This window comes from Callorhinus ursinus, unplaced genomic scaffold (assembly GCF_003265705.2).
Source record: "Callorhinus ursinus isolate GAN/ISIS: 27379988/994484 unplaced genomic scaffold, GSC_fseal_2.0 scaffold36, whole genome shotgun sequence".
NCBI lineage: Eukaryota > Metazoa > Chordata > Mammalia > Carnivora > Otariidae > Callorhinus > Callorhinus ursinus.
The window spans coordinates 10,425,434-10,447,085 of NW_027397098.1; the positions used below are offsets into that span (position 1 = coordinate 10,425,434).

At 40.9% G+C, this 21,652-nt stretch overlaps 1 protein-coding gene across 3 annotated transcripts in view; it reads left to right on the plus strand.

Moving 5' to 3' along the window:
- The window catches only part of PRKCQ (protein kinase C theta), a 192,219-nt gene that overhangs the window by 158,488 nt on the left and 12,079 nt on the right, over positions 1 to 21,652 (plus strand). For all 3 annotated transcript variants that reach the window (XM_025853423.2, XM_025853424.2, XM_025853422.2), the window contains 3 exons: positions 1,466 to 1,557; positions 3,093 to 3,155; positions 16,243 to 16,381. In XM_025853423.2, the coding sequence (XP_025709208.1) occupies positions 1,466 to 1,557; positions 3,093 to 3,155; positions 16,243 to 16,381 (294 nt within the window). The remainder of the gene's footprint in view (positions 1 to 1,465; positions 1,558 to 3,092; positions 3,156 to 16,242; positions 16,382 to 21,652) is intronic.

Below are 21,652 nucleotides of genomic sequence, written 5' to 3' on the forward strand. Positions count from 1 at the left end.
CTTCCTAACTCTCAAGACAATCCTTTTGTCTGAGCGCTGTTATAAATGGCCTTACTTTAAGTTTTTATATCTTTCATTCTTCTGAGCATCTAGGCGATTCCACCGCCATGTGCATACAGGCCATCACAGTTTTATGTTAAAAGATAGTTAGAAGCTGTCCATACAGTACTTCGAAGAATAAGAGGTAAAGGAAAGATGTGCTATTGACAAAGCAGATGTGTGCAGATTGGACAAATGATTAATCTCAAGTTATGTGTGAAATAGTAATGTTAAGATAGGACTTCTATCAGCGGAAAATTTTGGCCTGTCCATAAGGGAAAGGGCTCCAGTTAAAGATATACGAAACCAGTAAATTAGATCAGGGGTCAACTTTAGAAAAAACAGGACAACACTTACCTTTACCTGAACTATTGAGATAATAGCCACAATATTTGGTTTCCCAGTAGAAATGGCAGGCAGGGTATGTTACTGTCAGACCAGAACACCATCACCTTCTATGCCCCAGGGCCTTGGTTAGTCTCACATCAAAACTCAAAGGTTAATTCTGTTAAAAAATCACCCAAGTGAGGCTTTCAGGTGCAAATTTATGCACAGACACGTTAAATGTCTTCACACTTTAAGGGTGACTAATTCTGCGGTTCATGAGGACTCTCAGAATTGAGATGCTCAAAAATGCCATAAATGTGCTTACTGAAGAAGTATGGTCTCACATAGCAGGAGGAACTCAGGCTCAATTGTAGCCACTTCTGATGCTCTAACCACAACCTGAAGACCACTCAGCCTTGCTTTTGATGGCTGCCATTCAAGGGGGGCCCGCTCTAGTAACATGCATGGGGTCTTCTGTTAGGAACAATGTGCTAGTTCATCACTTGTGGCTCACAACAAATGAAATCAGGACTGCAAAGAAATAAGACTATACTTAATCGTAAGGTTCCTGAAGGCAGGACTGTGTTTCATCATCTCTGATGGATGAGGCAGGAATGCACATCCCCACTGTCACTCCTGCCACAGGGCCATACCTGTAGAGTATGTTCAGAACTGCTTACTAAGTGTTGAATGCATGCTTCCAAGCCCTGCACCTGGAATTGGAGCCCCGAATTGTATTCTCTTTACCATCCTACGCACTATCAATTTCAGTAGGTATACAGTCAGCATCCACTAAGTGCCCAACACCATCCCACTGTTGGGTGGGCAAGTCCAGTTGGACCCTTCTTCGGGCTGTGCCCCATCTGCTGAATCATAGCCTGCAAGTATCCCAGCAAATGTTACACATACACCTCCCACATGCCCTAAGCTTCTTGGTGCTCGGAAATGCTATACATCAGCTAAATTATCGTGACTGTCTTTTTATAAGTGATCAAGACAGAATTGGTTCCCCTGAAATAATCTAAATCTTTAAAAAGTAGTCCTTGTTTTCTTATTTTTTTAAAAAGCTGAAATTCGGAATTCTTCTGTTTTTCTCCAGGAAAACCTCTTTTTTGTGATGGAGTATCTCAATGGAGGAGACTTAATGTACCACATCCAAAGCTGCCACAAGTTTGATCTTTCCAGAGCAACGTAAGAGCGCTCTAAAGGGTTTGGGGATTCTCCCCCTGTTCTTGTCAGGTACCGATTACCTAGGATACCGGCAGAATATTTCTCCCATGTGGCATTTTTCCCATTTCCTTAGCATGCCACAATCCCAGGTCAGGGTAACCCCTGAGGGACATATCAAACAAGGTAACTATGTTCCCAGTTTGTGAAGCTTAAACCAGAGTCCGTTTTGTTTCATTTCTTTGTGTTTTGGTATCAGTGACTTAGTTTCTTAGGAAACTGCCCTGATTCATCACGCTTCTAAAGAATCTAAACACAGGAACAAATATTTGCCCTTTGAAAAGAAGTAGTCACATGAAACACAGATCTTAGTGGTCATGGGGATGAAGCTTTAACTAAAGCTTTTAACTAAGGCTTTAACTAATGGAGAGCTCAGTGTGAAGGCATAAAGCATATGGCTCCAGGGACATGAGTATTAGGAAACCAGAAGAGCATTTACTCCTTGAGAACAAATCTTCACCTTCTTTGGCATCAAGTGGAATCGGGAAGGCTGCATTTAGCAGGTGGGAATGCTGCTGAGTCCCACAGAGCCCCCTGGTACCCTTCCTCCCGTGGGCCCTGTTTCCTCAATAATAAAACCACTCTGACATTCAGAAAAAAAGAAAACTGTGCCACAAGGCTCACTTAAAAATATGGGTACACACTAGCTTTCTCTGCCTGGTGCTCAGTAGTCTTTCACTCACCCCTAATGAACAATTTGAGTGGTTTAGGCTGAGCTGGGCTGAAAGATGAACTGGTCCCACCAGCTTCTACAGAAATCTCTGGCTGAAATGGCTTTTTATCAAAGCCAGTGGCTAGCATACCACTAAGCTCATCACCTCCAGGAACCATCCGCAAAGTGCCCAGAGATAATTTTATGGGATTTCTGCAGCAGAGAAATCATTAGGCAGTTTTCATGCTAAAGGATTCCAAGTCTGCCTTCCTCACTACCTCTGGAAGACTTGAAAGCCATCACGGACACACTGTCTGCCATGATCTCAGTGCCTCCCGGGTGCCTGTCATCACCGGAGATGGAGAGCAGCATCTCCTCCCATCTTCCAGTAGCCTTTCCTCTGCCTCTCGGGCTGCATTTCTTGCCCATAAATAACTCAGGTCTATGTGGAATGACCCTGCATGCAGGTCTAAGGGCACCGAGCAGAGTTTAAAATAAAAGGGAAAATTATTTTCCTGTACTACTTACACTATGACATTTAATGTCCATGGGTGTTTTATTAGCAAAAAGAAATGCCAGTTTGAACATTATGGTTTAAAGTATAAAAAGCAGTAGCGCAGGTAAGACTCAATTGAGGTACCCGCTTCGCTTCATCCTCCCACGGCTGGGGGCCGCATGTATGGAATGGATGACTTCTCCCTCTTGTTAGGACTAAACAAAATTATGTACGGAAGGTGCGTGTGCACGCCGAGGACAGCACTTGCACGGAATGCTCACTATGTCAAATGGGGATTTTCTTTTGTTCCGTTAATGCATCCATATTCAACTTTGATTTTCCTTCCCTCAGGTTCTATGCTGCTGAAATCATTCTTGGTCTGCAGTTCCTTCATTCCAAAGGAATTGTGTACAGGTAAAGTTCACTCTCTGGAAACATACTGAGATATCTGGATTTCCCTGTCCAATTAATTGAATCACTGTAGTGATGTGAAATGGCCAGGGTACCTCTGTGGCAGGAAGTTCCATGCCCATGGTGATGACAGTCAAGTCAGGAACTCCAGTCCAAAAGCAGTAAGGCTCTGACCTCATAGTGTTCTTTATTCTGGTCCTTACAGTTATTCGGCTTCTCACTTCCACTTGTTTCATCTCCTTCCATTACCCTGCTTTCTCTTTGGCATCTTTTCATGGCTTTCACTCTCTGCCTCCTTCATATCTCTTGTTTTTGCTTGGGCCAGCTAGAAATGCTCATTGAACATTCTCTTGGGTAGGGAAGGAGAGGGGAACTCTTCCTTGAACACTCAAATGCAACTGTGGAAATCTATCTGCCTACACCTGATAGAAGTGCATAGGAAGCCACGTGTACCCTCCTTCACGAGCGCATGTCTATCCAAAATGTCTCTATTGTACACCATCTTTTCACATCCTTCTTAGAGGAAAGCCATTACACTTTAATCCCCTTGCCTCTTTTCTCAAAACATAGTTTGACACTTATTTAACACAGAAATCATCAAAAGCTTAGTTTTCTGGTTTCTGACTCACTGCAGATTAAGGGAGAAAATAAAACTTAAAAAAAAAAAAAAAGAGCTAGACAGGAGGCTGGCTGAGCCGCTGGAGGCTGGCCCAGCAAGCACAGGGAGAGGGGCGTGTTGAATCTGACATAAGGGAAGATGTGAGACAAATAAAAGGCTCTGGGAGAGTGGGATTATGTGGTCTTCTGTGGCAAGTGTTCATAACACTGACCCGGAGTCATCAGTAAGGTTCAGTGGTAAGAGCAGGTCCAAGATGGCAGCATAGGAAAACCCTAAACTCACCTCCTCCCATGGACCTACAAATCTACTCCAACATATAGAGGAGCAATTCCTCCTGAAGAACTGATGGCCAACTAGACAGCTTCTCAGCAAAGTACAGAGGCAGAGTAATTTTGGAGCCCTGCCCCCGACACTACCAACTGAAGGGGGAGGGATCCCTCCAAGAAGCCCCCTGCACAGAGCACCCCAGGCATACACAGTCTATACAGAGGACATTCCTACACAAAGTCATTCCTTCAAGACTTAGGGAGATACCTTTTTCACCTAATGCATAGAAATAAACAGAAAAAGTCAAAGTGAGGAGACAGAAGAATATGCTCCAAGCTAAAAAAACAAGACAAAACTTCAGAAAAATAACTAAGGAAAATAGAGATAGCAATCTAACTGAAAGAGAGTTCAAAGAAATGGTCATAAAGATGCCCACCAGACTTGAGAGAAAAGTGGATGAACTCAGTGAAAATTCAACAAACAGAAAATACAAAAAAAGAACGAATCAAATAAAGAATGCAATAGCAGAAATGAAAACTACACTAGCGGCATCAGTACTAGATTAGAGGATGTAGAAGAACAGATCAGCATCTGGAAAACAGGGCATGGAAAGCACCAAAGCTGAACGGAAAAAAGAAAAGAGAATTTTAAAAATTAGCATGGGGGTCCCTGGGTGGCTCAGCCAGTTAAGCATCCGACTCTTGGTTTCAGCTCAGGTCATGATCTCATGGGTTGTGAGACTGAGCCCCACATTGGGCTCTGTGCTCAGCAGGTAAGTCAGCTTGAAGGTTCTCTCCCTCTGCCCCTTCCCCACTTGCTCTCTCTAAAATAAATAAATTTTTTTTAAATTAGCATAGGTTAAGGGACCTCTGGGACAACATCAGGTATACTAACATTTGTTATTAGAAGAGAAAGAAAAAGAGAAAAAGGGGCAGAAAACTATATTTGAAGAAATAATAGCTGAAAATTTCCCTAACCTAGGGAAGGGAATAGACATCCAGGTTCAGGAAGCACAGAGTCCAAAACAAGACGAACTCAAGAGGTCCACACCAAGACACAAAATAATGAAAATGTAAGAAATTAAAGATAAAGAAAATCTTAAAAGAGGCAAGGGAAAAACAACTAGTTATGTTTAAGTGAAACCCCGTAAGGGAGATACTCTGAAGGCAAGAAGGCGTGATACATTCAAAGTAGTGAAAGGAAGAAAACTATAACCAAGAATACTCTACCCAGCTAGGTTATCATTCAGAATTGAAGAAGACATAAAGAATTTCCCAGACAAAAGTTAAAAGAGGTCGTCACCACCAAACCAGCCTGACGAGAAATGTTAAAGGGACTTCTTTAAGCAGAAAAGAAGGGCCTTCAAGAAAATTATGAAAGAGAAAAAAAAAATCACTGGTAAAAGTAAACAGTGCAAATCACTTGTAAACCTAGTATGAAGGTTAAAATGTAAAATCAATCACATGTACAAAAATTAATGGATTCACTATATAAAAATGTATGTAAAATAGAACATCATCATATAAAACCTGGAGGGAGAGGACTAAGATTGTAGTGTGCTTGAACTTACGTGACCATCAACTTAATGTACACTGCTATGTACTTGGGATGGTGTTATATAAACCTCATGGTAACCACATTTATATATCTCTAATAGATAACAAAAAATAAAGAGAAAGGAACCCAAACATAACACTAAAGGAAGTCATCAACCGTAAGGAAGGAGAGCAAGAAGAACAGAGAACTACAAAAACAACCAGAAAACAATTAACAAAATAGCAAGTACATACCTATCAATAATTACATTAAATGTAGGCAGACTAAATGCTCCAGTCAAAAGACATAGATGACTGAATAAAGAACAAGACCCAGTTATATGCTGCCTACCAGAGACTCACTTCAGATATAAAGACACATAGAAAGTAAAGGTATGGAAAAAGATAACCCATGCGAATAGAAGAAAAACCTGTAGCAATATTATATCAGACAAAATCAAGTTTAAACCAAAGCCTGTAACAAGAGAGAAAGGCAAGCATTACATAATCATAAAAGGATTGATCCAACAAAAGGACATAACAATTATAAATACGTATCCAACACAGGAGCACCTAACATAGGAAGCAAATATTGACAGACATAAAGGGAGAAATTAACAATAATGCAATAATAGTAGGGGACTTTAATACCCTGCTTATATCAATGGACAGAATATCCAGGCAGAAAATCAATAAGGAAACAGTGGATTTAAGTACATTAGACCACATGAACTGAGCAGATATATACAGAGTAGTCTATCTGAAAACAGTATAAACGTTCTTTTCAAGTGCACCTGGAACATTTTCCAGGATAGATCATGGGTAGGCCACAAAACAAGTCTCAATAAATTTAAGAATAGTGAAATCATATCAAGCATTTTTTCCAACCACAGCAATATGAAACTAGAACTCAGAAAAAAAGAAGAAAACTGGAAAAACCACAGACACATAGAGGCTAAACAACATGCTACTAAACAGCCAATAGCTATATAAAGAAATCAAAAAGGAAATCAAATATACCTGGAGACAAATGAACGTGGAAACACAGTGGTTCAAAATCTTTGGGACACAGGAAAAGCTGTTAGAAAAATTTATAAGGATACAGGCCTACCTCAAGAAATAAAAAAAGTCTCTTAAATAAACAATCTAAACTTAAACCAAACAGAACAAGAAAAAGAAGAATAAACAAAGCCCAAATTTATAGAAAAAAGGAAATAAAGTTCAGAGCAAAAATGAATGAAATACAGACTAAAAAAGAAATAGAAAAGATCAATGAATCTAAGAGGTAGATCTTTGAAAAGATAAAATTGGCAAACCTTTTGTCATAGTAATCACAGAGAGAGGACCCCAAATAAGTAATATCAAGAAATGAAAGAGAAGTTACAACTGACACCACAGAAATACATAGGGTTATAAGGGACTACAAAAAAAAAATTATATGTCAACAAATTGGGACAACCTAGAATAAATGGATAAATTCCTACAAATATACAATCTTCTAAGACTGAATCAAGAAGAAATAGAAAATCTGAACTGATTACTAGTAACAAAATTGAATCAGTAATCAAAAAAAAAAAATCAAACTCAACAATACATTAAAAGGGTCATTCACCATGATCAAATAGGATTTATTCTAGGGATGCAAGGATGGTTAAATACCTGCTAATCAATGTGAATACACCACATTAACAAAATGAAAAATAAAAATATCATCTCAACAGATGTAGTAAAAGCATTTGACTAAATTCAGCATCCTTTCATGATAAAAACTCTCAAGATGGGTTTAGAGGGATCACCACACATCAACATAATGGAGGCCATATATGACAAACCCAGAGGTAACTGTATATGCAGTGGTGAAAAACTGAGAGCCTTTCTTCTAAGATCAGGAACAAGACAAGAATGTCCATTCATGCCACTTTTATTCAACACAGTATTGGAATCAGATAGGAAAAAGAAACAAAGACATCCATATTGCTAAAAAAGGAAGTAAAACTCATTTGCAGAGGACATGATACTAGATTCCAGAAAAAAAAACTACTAGAACAAAAACTATTAGAATAAATGAATTCAGTAAAGTTGCAGGATACAAAATTAATATATAGAACCTGCTCCATTTCTATATACTAATAATGAAGTATCAGAAAGAGAAATCAAGAAAACAATCCCATTTACAACTACATCGAAAAAATACATAGGAATAAATTTAACCAAGGACATGAAAGATATGTATGCTGAAAACTGTAACATACTGATGAAAGAGATTGAAGATGACACAAATAAAAGGAAAGATATTTGGTGCTCATGGCTTGGAAGAACACTGTTAAAATGTCCATACTACACAAAGCAATCTGCAGATTCAGTGCAATCCCTATCAAAATTCCAATGACATTTTTTACGAAACTAGAACAAAAAACTCTAAAATTTATATGGAACCACAAAAGACCCCACATGGCCAAAACATTTTTTTTCTCCTTATATAAATCTGTTTATTAAAGAGCAGCATTACATTACCAATGTAGACATTTATTCATGGACTGCGACATAGTTTTTCTGATGGGAAATATTATTGTAGTTTTAGTTATACTGTGAAAATAATTGTTTTAGTCAATATAGAAAATATCTAATTTTCAGCTCAACTGGTATAAAATTTAAAATAAAACTTTTTCTTTTTTATTTTATTATGTTTTGTTAATCACCATACATTACATCATTAGTTTTTGATGCAGTGTTCCATGATCCATTGTTTGCATATAACACTCAGTGCTCCATTCAATACATGCCCTCTTTAATACCCATCACCGGGCTAACCCATCCCCCCACCCCCCCTCCCCTCTAGAACCCTCAGTTTGTTTCTCAGAGTCCATAGTCTCTCATGGTTCATCTCCCCCTCTGATTCTCCCCCCCCTTCATTTTTCCCTTCCTACTATCTTCTCTTTTTTTTAACATATAATGTAGTATTTGTTTCAGAGGTACAGATCTGTGATTCAAGTCTTATACAATTCACAGCGCTCACCATAGCACATACCCTCCCCAATGTCTATCACCCAGCCACCCCATCCCTCCCACCCCACCCCCACTCCAGCAACCCTCAGTTTGTTTCCTGAGATTAAGAATTCCTCATATCAGTGAGGCCAGCAGTTGCACTACTGGGTATTTACCGCAAAGATACAAATGTAGGGATCCGAAGGGGTACGTGCACCCCAATGTTCATAGCAGCAATGTCCACAATAGCCAAACTGTGGAAAGAGCCAAGATGTCCGTTGACAGATGAATGGATAAAGAAGATGTGGTATTTATATACAATGGAATATTATGCAGCCATCAAAAAGAATGAAATCTTGCCAAAACATTCTTGAGAAAGAAAAATAAAGCTGGATGTATCAAGTTTCCTGATTTCAAACTCTACTACAAAGCTATAGTAATCAAAACAATATGGTATTAGCACAATATGGTATTAGCACAAAAGCAGACACAGATCAGTGGAATAGGATAGAAAGCTCAGAAATAAGCCCATGTATATATGGCCAACTAATCTACAACAAAGAAAGCAAAAACATAGTAACTGGTGTTGGGAAAACTGGACAGCTACATGCAAAAGAATGAAACTGGACCATTTTCTTACACCATACAAAAAAATTAACTCAAAATGGGTTAAATGTTTGAATTTAAGACCAGAAACCATAAGACTCCTAGAAGAAAACATAGGAAGTAAAGCTCTTTGACATCATTCTTAATGGTGTTTTTATAAATCTGACTCCAAAGGCAAGGGAAACAAAAGCAAAAAGAAACTATTGGGACTATATGAAACTAAGAAGCTTTTTCACAGCGAGGAAACCATCAACAAAACAAAAAGACAACCTACTGAATGAAAGAAGATATTTACAAATAATATATGCATTAAGGGATTAATATCCAAAATATATAAAGAACTCATACAACACCAAAAATAATCTGATTAAAATGGATAGAGTACATGAATATCTTTACAAAGAACACATGGCCAAGAGACACGAAAAGGTGCTCTACACCCCTAACCATCAAGGATATGCAAATCAAAACCACAAGGAGATATCACCTGACATCTGTCAGAATGGCTAAAATCAAAAAGACAAGAAATAACAGGTGTTGATGAGGATACGAAGAAAAGAGAACCCTCACACATTGTTGGTGCATATAGCCACTATGGAAAACAGTATGAAGGTTTCTAAAATTAAAAAATATAAATACCATATCACCCAGTATTACCACCTCTAGTATGTACCCAAAGAAAACAAAAACACTAATTTGAAAAGTCATATGCACCCAAAAGTTTATTGCAGCATTATTTACAGTAGCCAAGCTATCAAAGCAACATGAGTGCCCATGAATAGATGAATAAATGAAAAAGATGTGGTATAAATATACAATGGAATATTACTCAGCCATGTAAAAGAATAAAATCTTGCCATTCCCAACAGTATGAATGGATCCAGAGGGTATTATGCCAAGTGAAATGAATCAGACATAAAAAGACAAATACCATATGAATTCACTTATATGTGGAATCTAAAAAAACAAAACAGAAACAGATTCTTAAATACAGAGAACAAAGTGCTGGTTGCCAGAGGATAGGGCAGTGGGTGGAGGGGGGGAATAGGTGAAATAAATGGAGATCGAGAGGTACAAAAGTAAATAAATCACCGGGATTAAAATTACAGCATGGGGAATATAGTCAACCATCTTGTGAAAGTGTTGTATGGTGACAGATCATGACTACACTTGCGGGGAGCACAGCATAAGGTATATAATTGTTGAATCACTATGTTGTACACTGGAAAAACATAATATTGTATGTCAACTGTACCTCAAGAAAAGAAAGGTTAAATGATGCTCCACACTGAGTGTTGAAGGCAGCAAACTGTGTATAATACAACGCAGAAGCATTCCATCAGAGATGGTCAGTATTGAGATGCTTACAGGGTAAGCAGAAAACTCACTTTGAGAAACCTCTCCATTCCCAGAGGGCACAGTCACAGGAGAGCTGCCCTATTTAGAGTCACAGAACGGAGTCTTAGAGGAAGTTTTCAAGTCATTCTTCTTAAGCAATCTCTTTGGCCACCTTTGGATATATGGTGGATTTTGGGGGTCTGTCTACAAAATAATATACTAAAAAGCTGTTTTCTATAATTTCTTTATCTCCAGGAAATTGAAAAATACCCATCAGAACATTGAGAACCCTTACCAGAATCTAGGGGTTTTTTTTCCCCTCTTTAAATCTGTAATGCCTGCAATATACATAAAATATACCTTCACTGGGGCCCCTCAGTAGCTTGTGTAGGATGGATGGATTGGAGGGAGGGAGAAAAAAATAAGTTGGAAAAAGAGAGAGGTCTTAGAGCTCAAAGGAACCTCTTGAGAGAAAAGCCCATATGCCCCAGTAGTCTTCTTCTCCACAGCACAATGCTTTTCTCTAGCATTTCATCATATATATTGACACTCAGAACAAAAAGACCCATAGTCCTTAATTGTCTTTAATATCACAAACTGTACCCAGTTGAGGGCCCTTCCCATGTCCATGTATGAGAAATTATGTTTTCTATGGCTTTTGATGCGCCAACAAGAGAGAATATTGGGTTTATTTAGTAGCATAGTCACTGAAGTCGTAGAGAATGTTGGAAAGACACCATCAAATAATTAAAGCTAAGGAGAGGTCATTTAGCAAGTACACAAGAATGAGACTGGCTTACATTGAAAACCATTCAACTCCCCGTGTGTAACTTTACTGACCTAACCTGTCCATTTGGCAACTGAATTGTGGGGATTCTATTAATTTCCTTCTTCTGACCACCTGGGTTTATGATTTCTGGGTTTGTTCACAAAAGAGGTATATTAGTTTTGAAGTGTTGCTACAGAATTACCACAAACTTGACGGCTTAAACCAACAGAAGTTTATTCCCTCACAGTTCTGGAGTCCAGAGGTCCAAAATCAAGCTGATGGCAGGGCCATCCTACTTCCCAAGGCTCTCAAGGAGAATGCTTCCTTGCCCCTTCTGGGATCTGGCGGCTCAGGAGCTCCTTGGCTTTTGGGTGGCATCCTTCCTGTCCGCCTCTGTCTCCCCACAGCTGCCTTGTCTCCCTGCACCTCTTCTGTCTTCCCTGTATATCTCTTAGGAGGATACTTGGCCACCTGGATAATCCAAGATGATCTCATTCCAAGATCCTTAACTTAATTACATCTGCAAAGACCCTTTTCCCAAAGAAGGTCTCAGTCACAAGGTTCTAGGGGTTAGGATATGAACTTATCTTTTGGGGGCCACCATTTAACCCACTACAGCTGGTGATGTAGACGGACCAACCCCAGAGTGTGCAGCCCTTCATAAACATTGCAATGCACAAAAAAGCTACTCAAGTATCAATCCCTGGATACCTAATGAAGTTCACTTCCTGGGTTTTTATTTTACATTTTTGGAGATAAAGTATAAGTACATGAAAAGACACTCTAAAAAAAAAAGTCCAAATGAGTAAGATTCTAATTAAAAGTATCAACAGGAAGAAAAATGGTGCCCTCAGAATTAGGGGAGGGTTTGCCAAAAGAAATTCCTATCAGAAAGGGGAGATTATATATATATATATATTATGTGTATATTTTAGTGGAGAAGGGCCTTTGCAAATGGAAGAAGTGATTCCAGAAAAGGCACAGAAACAGAAGGAGGTCAAGCAAGGAACATGACACAAATGGGTCCAGTTTTATTGGAAAGGCTGAGGCTAAGCAGTCCCAAGAATTGCGGCTGAGAGAAGTAGACAAGCAGGTGCCAACATCCTCCTTTACCAGTTGCTGGTGTTATAAAAGTAGTGACATCTTAAAAGACGTCTCAGCCATAGTTTGGGTTAAATGTAAAAATGAGAAGCTGGAAAATATGCAGACACAGAAAGATAAGAATCTGGAATCTCTGAACTATTAGAACTGAAAGGCACCTTAAAATAGTATCTTATCAGTGACAGCACTGGCCCAACCCCGATATTTGAAGCCATTTACAAATGCTTTTTTTGTGTTTGGATGGATCACCTCCTTCAATGCTCACAAAGATCCTGTGGGATGAGCAAGGCAGGTATCATTGTACCCATTTTCCAGATAAGTCACTGGAGGCTTAGAGGGGCTGTAGCTTGGCTGAGCTGGTGGTCTGTAAGGGATATGTGAGGAGTAGTTAGCTGATGTACCTGTGAACACACTGACTTTTGGGACCTGTGGCATTTCCAGCTAGCCCTCCTCTGCCCTCATTCCTTACCCTCATGGAGGTCTGGCTTTGCATGGTAGACTTCTGGACCTTTCCCGTTCTAACTTAATCTCTCAAAACATCTGTGACCTTTTCTCTCCCAACCCCTAACACCTGGTTCACCTTAGAGGGTGGAATGAAAATCAGACATGATGCTCGTTTTCCTAGCCTGAGGTCCAGAGAATATTTATTTTTAGGACTGATTAAAATGCACCCTTGTAATCACAGAAGACTGGATCTTAGCAAGTTCAATTCAATGAGAAAGACCAGGTAAGTTTGGTTTAGACGATATAGAAGAGCAGGCCTGGGTTTGCATCCTAGCCCCCTGACTGTATGGTCTGGGATAAACTCTACAACGCTTAAGAGTCTCTCTTTCAATCAGAAAAATATGAATAAAAATAATTCCAGATCCAAGGGCTGTTGGGAGAATCAAACGATGAAATGCATCTGAGAGCAAGAAAATCCAAGACGAATATTAGATACAATGTTCATTATCCTCAGGATCTACGGATAGCACTGCAGCGGGATATCTGGCTCTCTGGTGATGACCCCCCCCCCCAACAATCCTTCAGCCAAATTTCTAGGAACATGTGTACACGGCTATAAGTGATGCAACTATGTTCTGGATAGCCGAAACCCAAAATGCTACTAATGTTGCATAAGTGCAGATTAGAAAATGAATCTACAACTTTAGCATGGGGAGTAAAATATGACCTGTACTTGGATTTATTGGAATTCATAAATCACAATGACAGTGTACTTAATTAAAATTAAGGAACAGGAAGGCAGAAGACCTACGGAAAGACAGACATGTTGGACAGCCATATTAGTCCTGATAAAGAAAGTGTGACAACATTGGAGTTAGGATGAGAGAGAAACAGAACCAATACAGATATGAACGTGAGATACATATTCACATGTCCTGGAGATGCCCCAGCCACCCAGCCAGACAGGAACAGTCTGTGATGCCCTGGTTTATGGAGATTACGGACCAAGCTGGCTCAGATGGAAGATGTCAACTCTAGAACATCTGCTAATAGGGTCGCTCCACCAAAACACAGTTGCATTCCATGCTCACTCTCTCTAATATACTCTAGCAGAAGGTAGAGAAAGCAATGGAAGGGAACAGTTACTCAGGACTTCATTGCAACTCATAACTGCTGGTGCTGAGCCAATCCCTGGTGGGTGGCCGTTCATTCAGCAAAAATTTATCAAATGCTCTGTATATTCTACCCTCCTGTCAGAGCTGTCACAGTAGAGCAAACAGCAAACAATACACATTTCCACCCTCGCGAAGCTCACGGTTTAATGAGAGAAGCAAAGCAAGAGTGATGGGAACTTTAGGCTAATGTGAATATTGAAGACCACTCAAACTTTTGCTTAAGTGAAATATCAGCCTCCTTGAGAAACTGGAATTGAAAACACAGAACCATCAGAAACCAAAGTAGTTTCTCTCTCATCACTGTCTCTCTTTGGGTTTACACAGGCTCTGTCTCTGTTCTTGACCTAGCCACTTCATTTTTCTCCTCTCACGAACTGGTCTTCTGTTCCTCTAAGGCCATGCTAGAGGACATCCATCAGCAGGCCTAAGTACCAGACACCTAACCGAGACAGATTAGTGCTGCCTTCTCACAGCCCCAACATCCCCAAAGAGAAAACCTGAATGATCCAGGGGAGTCCGGTCACCTAAGGTGGAGGAGACAGGGCTACTTGCGGGACCCTTTGGGAGCAGAATCTTTGAGAAGGGAATGCCGAGCAAATTGTCTAAGAGGAGGTACAGAAAAGAGTAAACCGACAGCCGTTCCTGTTTTCTCCCTAGTCACCTTTGCTAATAAGGAAGACCATGGTAGCCACCCCCAGCCACACATTCTAAACTTAGGTTTCAGGAAGTTCAGAAATCCAAGGGCAGAAGACGTAAAGGAAAAGAAAGCTAGTTGTTCTATAACAAACATAAGCTGCTATCAACTAAAAAAAGCTTAAAGCAAGTGATGTCAAGTGTAGCACTTGGGTGATCTTTAAAACATCAGTTTCACAGGTACAGAGTGAGAAGAAGCTGCCATAATGGAAAGACACCTGGAGGTTTTAGTCTACGGCGGGCTGTTGACTGTTACTGGGACCAAGTGTCAGGACCTAGCAGGGCAACCGCTAGGCTGCAGCAGGGAAGGTGAAGAGGGTCAGGACAGAAACTAGCAACGCCACTGTCATGGGCACAATGCGATTATACACTTGGAGGATACTGGTTCTGCTTTCAGCACCAAATCTTAAGAAGGAAATTGATATATTCAAGGTACTTGGAGGGCAGGGGCCAGAATGCTGAAGCATCTGAAAACCAGGTCATATGAGGAACAAAATTATTGACCTCAGTGAAGGAAAGACAGGACAAAACTTGAGGTCACTTTCCAAATATTCAGAGTATCATGCATAATAATAGCAATCTAATACAATCGCAGGGAGGCATAATTGGATTTATATTTTTTAAATCTTATCAGTCATATTACCTAAAAAATTGGACTGGGTGCTCTACAGGGATACTGGTTCTCTAAGGAAAGAGGAATTTATTGACATGGTTTTTGGCATCAGATGGATTCTGGTTCTAGAATTATTCTTAGGAGCAGCCTTCCTCAGTCAGTCGTGGAATTAGGTGCAGTATAATTCATCCACAAAGAAACAATACTTGGAAAATCGCATAAAGTGAGTACGTTTTTCAGGCTTTTCTTCCCTTGCCATGGAAGAAAGATACTGGGGTAACCTCAGGTCCATGTCTGGCCTGTGTTATTATATTGAGCTGCGTTCCTTGGTCAATCAGAAAAAGGAATCAGAAACCAGCCATTCCCTTGAAAAGTCAGTGCTGTCTACACACCACTATCTTGTACACAAGTAGACAAGGGTATGTGTTATGTAGTATTAAATACCACACTCTGTCAGACACATCCCCAAGCACAAACCCCTGGTGGCATTTCATCGCTAGCTCTTTCTTTACATCCCAGTGCTGTTTCTTGAAGGCACCCTAAAACGGAAGGATGCTACACTGGAGGAAGAACACATTACCCATCTCACCCCCCAGGCAGCCATCCATAGCTCTGGAGATGCACCAAGTTCTTCCCTGGGCATGGGGGATACAAAAGTCTGTCAGAGTCAGGCCTGAGAAAGCTGACCTGGGCCAAGAAGGGCCAGGTGAAGTTCCAAACGCGAGACGCCAGTCAAGGAGGAAACACCGAGGAGAAGGCAGTGAGCCCATGAGCAGAGCCACAGATTGAGGAACGGGGTTGGAAGGAAGAGGAGGGCCAGCAAAGCACGCACGCACTCATGATGCTCTCAGGCTGTGATGGGGCAAGTGACTCCCCCTCATGCGGCAATTCTGTGTTAGCAAAAATTGTATTAAGGTGAGATTTTGCTTTGCTTTTGTGTTTCAGAGACCTGAAGCTAGATAATATCCTGTTAGACAAAGATGGACATATCAAAATAGCGGACTTTGGAATGTGCAAGGAGAACATGTTAGGAGATGCCAAGACAAACACTTTCTGCGGCACCCCTGACTATATCGCCCCGGAGGTAAGGGTGTGCCGCCCAAAGGGTGTGCATGGGCGCTTGCCCAACTCCACATGTCCCAGGCACCACTGTTCCTTCCTCCCCTGAAAAAAAAAAAAAAATCAAAAGATTTTAATAGTTTGTTTCAGGATCTGTATTTGTGTTTCGGCGTAGCTCATAAATGCGGCTACACACGGGGGTTGTGTTGTTATTTAACGGGGGGTGGTGCTCGTGCTGACTAGGTAGTCTCTCTCAGTCTTGAATGGCTCAGCAGGTCCTCCTCAAGTCGTGGCTCCTCTCCACCACAGCCTTAAACTGCATTCACTCCACTCAGACCAACCAGAGGAAACAACGGTGAAGAACCAGGTGGTCACTGAACAGGCTCATAAGTATCCACCTGAATAAGTCCAGTGGTTTCATCTTGGGAACAAGATCCTCAAAATGAATCCCTTTGATTGGACCTGCTGCTGCCCTAATCCAGACCTTGAGCATCTCTTGTCTGGACCCTGGGGACACCCTCTGGCTTTTTTCTCCATCACCATCCAACTGCCAGGGTACCCTCTTTACATATTTTCCCAAACTTCTCTAAAAGATGCTCCCTTAACATTAAAAAGCATCCCCAGTATATTTTATATAAATCTCATATTATTGCCAACGAATATGGTCTGTGTGTTATAAAACATGCACATAGAATATAATCAGGTTGAACTAAAAATTAAATATACAATTATTTTTTTTTAATTTTTTAAGCTTTCACTTTTGCTTTTAAATTTTATTTTATTATGTTATGTTAATCACCATACCTTACATCATCAGTTTTTCACCTTTTAAGTAATCTCCCTACCCAATGTGGGGCTCAAACTCACAACTCTGACATTAAAAGTCACACGCTCTAACAACTGAGCCAGCCAGGCAACCCAATATACAATTATTTTAAGTAACTAAATTTTATTCTGTTTATTAATGGTACATTTATGCTTCATTAAAATAATGGCATTAAATAACTTCTTAAAATTTTGGTTTAACATTTTAGGACTCTGAGATTCAAAGGTCTGATCGGTTTAATTCTTGGTTTCGCTGGCTAGCATACCTGGAAAAGATAGATAACTCATACTATGGACTCTGAGAAACAAACGGAGGGTTCTAGAGGGGAGGGGGGTGGGGGGATGGGTTAGCCTGGTGATGGGTATTAAAGAGGGCACGTATTGAATGGAGCACTGGGTGTTATACGCAACGATGAATCGTGGAACACTACATCAAAAACTAATGATGTAACGTATGGTGATTAACATAACATAATAAAATAAAATTTAAAAAAAGATAGCTCACGAAGGCACAGTATCACTTAGACTTTACAGTATGTATGGTAGGCAGGGTTCCTCATTGACAGCAGTGATTGTAATTCAAATAATTCCATAATTCAAAACAATGTCTTTGATATATCTGGCTGTTTTAGCTAACTTCTTGTCATAATGAGTGGCACTGTGTTTAGCCCCCTTATAAGGTGGGTGACCAGAAGCTTGTACTGAGAGTATGAGAGACCTCTCTGCTGTCATTTTCTTACATCCTACGTGTTTGCAATCTTTAGCATTATCTTCAAGCCTCTTTGCGGACAACTTTCTAAGGATTTGCCATTTTGTGAAAATGAGTTCTGTTAAGAGAGAACCCAGCAGTCCACATAATTGGGCACACAACATAAATGAGCTACCTTGGGATAATAAGTAGTAACAATGATGGCAACACACCTTACAACATGCTGAAAGCAAACGCACAAACGTAGCCACCACCCTCCCTCTGATAGGGGTATTCCTGTTCTTCCCTCAGGAGGCCTCGGTTACTATGTAAAGTTCCAAACAAGGGCACCAGGGTCATTTTAATTTTTAAAAAATTAACATGAATACAAGTTCTAATATTTTCTTCCCCCATCTCACTGTTCCATCTGTTGACCCCTGGACCCATTCGGAAGGCCACTGTTCCGCCAAGACACCAGATAGGCACTTCTAATGCACAAGCCTGTCACTCCCCTGTTTTAAAATCTTCAAGACATCCCCATTATCAGCTGGGCACAAGCCAAAATCCTGGAAATAGGTCCTTTACAATATGTCCCTGGACTTGCATCTTGCATTCATGTCTCCTCTTCCTTAACCATGTACTCTGAGGCCTTGGTCTGTGGTTATTCCCAGGATGAACCCCAAAGTCATCTCCCTAAAATGCTTCTGGTTTCCTGACATAATTGTTTCTCCCCCTGTTCTACCACAGCACATGTGTAATCCAAGTTACCAGTAAACCATTTCTCACAGAGCCCGTGATTATCTTAATGTCTCCACCGCTCAGCTTGGAGTACCCATCAACCTTCTTCTAAATAAATTACCACACAGCATACACCCTCAACGTCGGTCTGTGAACGTATGCTAGATTTCCCCACCACTGGCCTCTTTCTTCTCTACCCATGAAGACACTACCCATTTTTCAACGTTCCACTCACACGTATCTACTTTGTAAAGTTTGTTCTTTACCCGACTCACTGACCAATTGTCCCCTCAAAAAAAAAAAAAAAAAAAAAGCATGCTCTTCTGCCTCTGAACTTTAATAAAAATTTAACTTTCCCTTCTTGTGGTTCTAAGTATACGCTGCCTAGTACTGTTTTTGTGTGTATTCAGTTATCTCCGGGGAAGGGCCCCTGTGGCAAAGGAAAAGCGGGCTAGGCCAGACACAGCATTAAAAACACACAGAATCCCAGAGCAGGTGGGACAAGGGCCATGAAGCCCACCTGGCAGACACTGGTATCTCCCGACAGGAGCACCCAAATTACAGAAATAAATGCATTTCAGAGCAACATCAAGAAGGATGCACAAAAAAAAAAAAAAAAAAAAAAAAATGCCCTCCCTAAAGCTGGGGAGTATCCCCAGTCCATGTCTCCTGAGATATAAAACTCTATGGCTCTCTGCTCTTCCAGTTACAGGACTGAGGGTCGAACATAGAATTGCGGGTCCAAGCTCGTTTTGACAAGGACTAGGGAAAGAAACACGGAAACACCCTCTCTTTATACTAGCCACTTAGTAAATCCATGTGGGATTCCAATGCCCAGAAGCAGCTCCCTGGAGAGAGCAGGGGTCACCTGGAGACCAAAACTAGGGAGACACTGGGCGGTCCCTTTGTAAACTCTGACAGCATATCAACTAGACAGATGTAACTTATATAGATGTTGTAACTCACTAGCTCTACCAGGCAGATGGAATTTGCAGATTGCTCTCACTGTTGGAGAGAAAGGGAGACTCTGACCTCAAATGGCAACATTGTTACTATCTGAATTAATTTGAGTAAAGTTGGGAGAGGAAACTGGACAAAAGATGATGAGGCCATAAGAAGGCAGCAGACAGGGGCGCCTGGGTGGCTCAGTCCGTTAAGCCACTGCCTTCGGCTTCTGTCATGATCCCAGGGTCCTGGGATCGAGCCCCACATCTGGCTCCCTGCTCTTCAGGAAGCCGTTCCCCCTGCTTCTACTCTGTCAAATACATAAATAAAATCTTTAAAAAAAAAAAAAAGTATAGACAGTGTGAACATGGCCTTGTTGGGTTGAGGTTTAATCCAGGAGACATTAAATATGAAAAGAACATTATGTGGTAACCCCCCCCAACAAGGACCAGCGTTCAGAATATCGCTTCAACTCACTAACTAGGACATCTTAAACAAGACAGGTAACCTCCCAAAGCCTAGTCACCATTCTTTGTTAAATAGGAATCACAGGACCTACCTCAGGAGTTATTTAAAAAAACAAAACAAAACAAAACACATAACTTGTGGCAAACACCTAACTCAGGTCAGCATACTTCTGGCAGGGTGATCTGCATTGTGCTTCTTCCTCCTGACTTAAGACAAATTCTTTATTAACATCACCTAGCTTAATTTCCACCACAGCTGTCTCCTGGCCTCCAAATTCCTCTTCATCTGTCCTTCTCTGATGAAGTTGTTTACAAAGACCGGATGACGCCCGGAGCAGTTTCTGGTTGCTTTGGGCTCCCCCTCGTGACACCACCTTGGAATTGCATGTGAAGCAGCCCTCCCCCACCGCTCCCAATTTAAGGCAAATGCACCTGAACAAAGATTGTGTGCCTATGCTCACACACGCACCCTTGTCTTCTTTATCATTCTCCCTGGATCTACTTTTAAACTTTGCCTTAAGGAATACTCTATCTTCCCTAAACTTGAAAGTTAACTTTAGTATTTAAAAATTGAGTTAAGGATAGTGGCTAGCATTTTTATGCTGGAAGTCAGCGGCAGATTGCAAAAATCTGTCGGCAACTTGATCTTTATTTTCACAAATGGGTACCAGTTGATCAAGATAGGTATTTATCCTAGAGCATATAGTCATTTCCATAGGACACAGCACTCTGCCTTCCCTACTTTTCAATGGGTCCTCACAACAACCCAGTAATAAGTCAGCCAGATGTTATCACCACTTTTCACAAATGAGGCACAGAGGGGGTGAAGGAGTCTGCCCCAAACTACACAAGAAGGGACTGAGCCAGAGGTAGAACCCACAACATTTTGCATGGCCGTCTGTTTCGTTGAGTTTATCAACTCTTGCATTGGAGACACTTCCACCATATCCGGGAGCCTCACTCCAGACGTAGTTCATTCCGCAAGGACAGACCTGGGTGGGGTAGCACTCAGAGACGGTAGTTGTGCACCTTGTTCTGCTGCATCAAAAGGTTCGCCAGCATCGAGACACGGAATGTCTAGAAGACAGCATCATTTCTCCTTCCTAATGCCACCAGTGCTACCATTCTACCATTCATTCCCGGGGCCCACTTAAGAAGAAATTCCATTTCAACTGAGGAACTCTAAGATGACCTCCGTGTGTTTACGAGTATGTGCTCACATGGGTGGGCACTGAGCTGGGCTTTAAATTGCAGGGTGGCCAAGACAGCCATCCCAAGAGGGTCCCGGTCTCGCTTTTTAATTTTGTGCTTCAATACTTCTTATCGCTTCTCCATTTTGGGTAATAAAGCAGCTTGTCCCCAACCTATCCTGGGAGCGGCAGTCACGAAAGACAAGGATTTTCTCCTCTTCTTCATTTAACAAACTGTTACTGTGTTCCTACTATGTACTGGTTTTAATTGCGGTAAAACATACAAACTGTAAAACACACCATCTTACCATTCTTAAGAGTATTATTCAGTGAGTGTTAAGTATATTCCCATTATTATACAACCAATCTCCAGAATTTTTTTAATCTGGCACAACTGAAACACTATACCCATTAAACAGCTCCCCATTTCCCCAAGCCCCCAG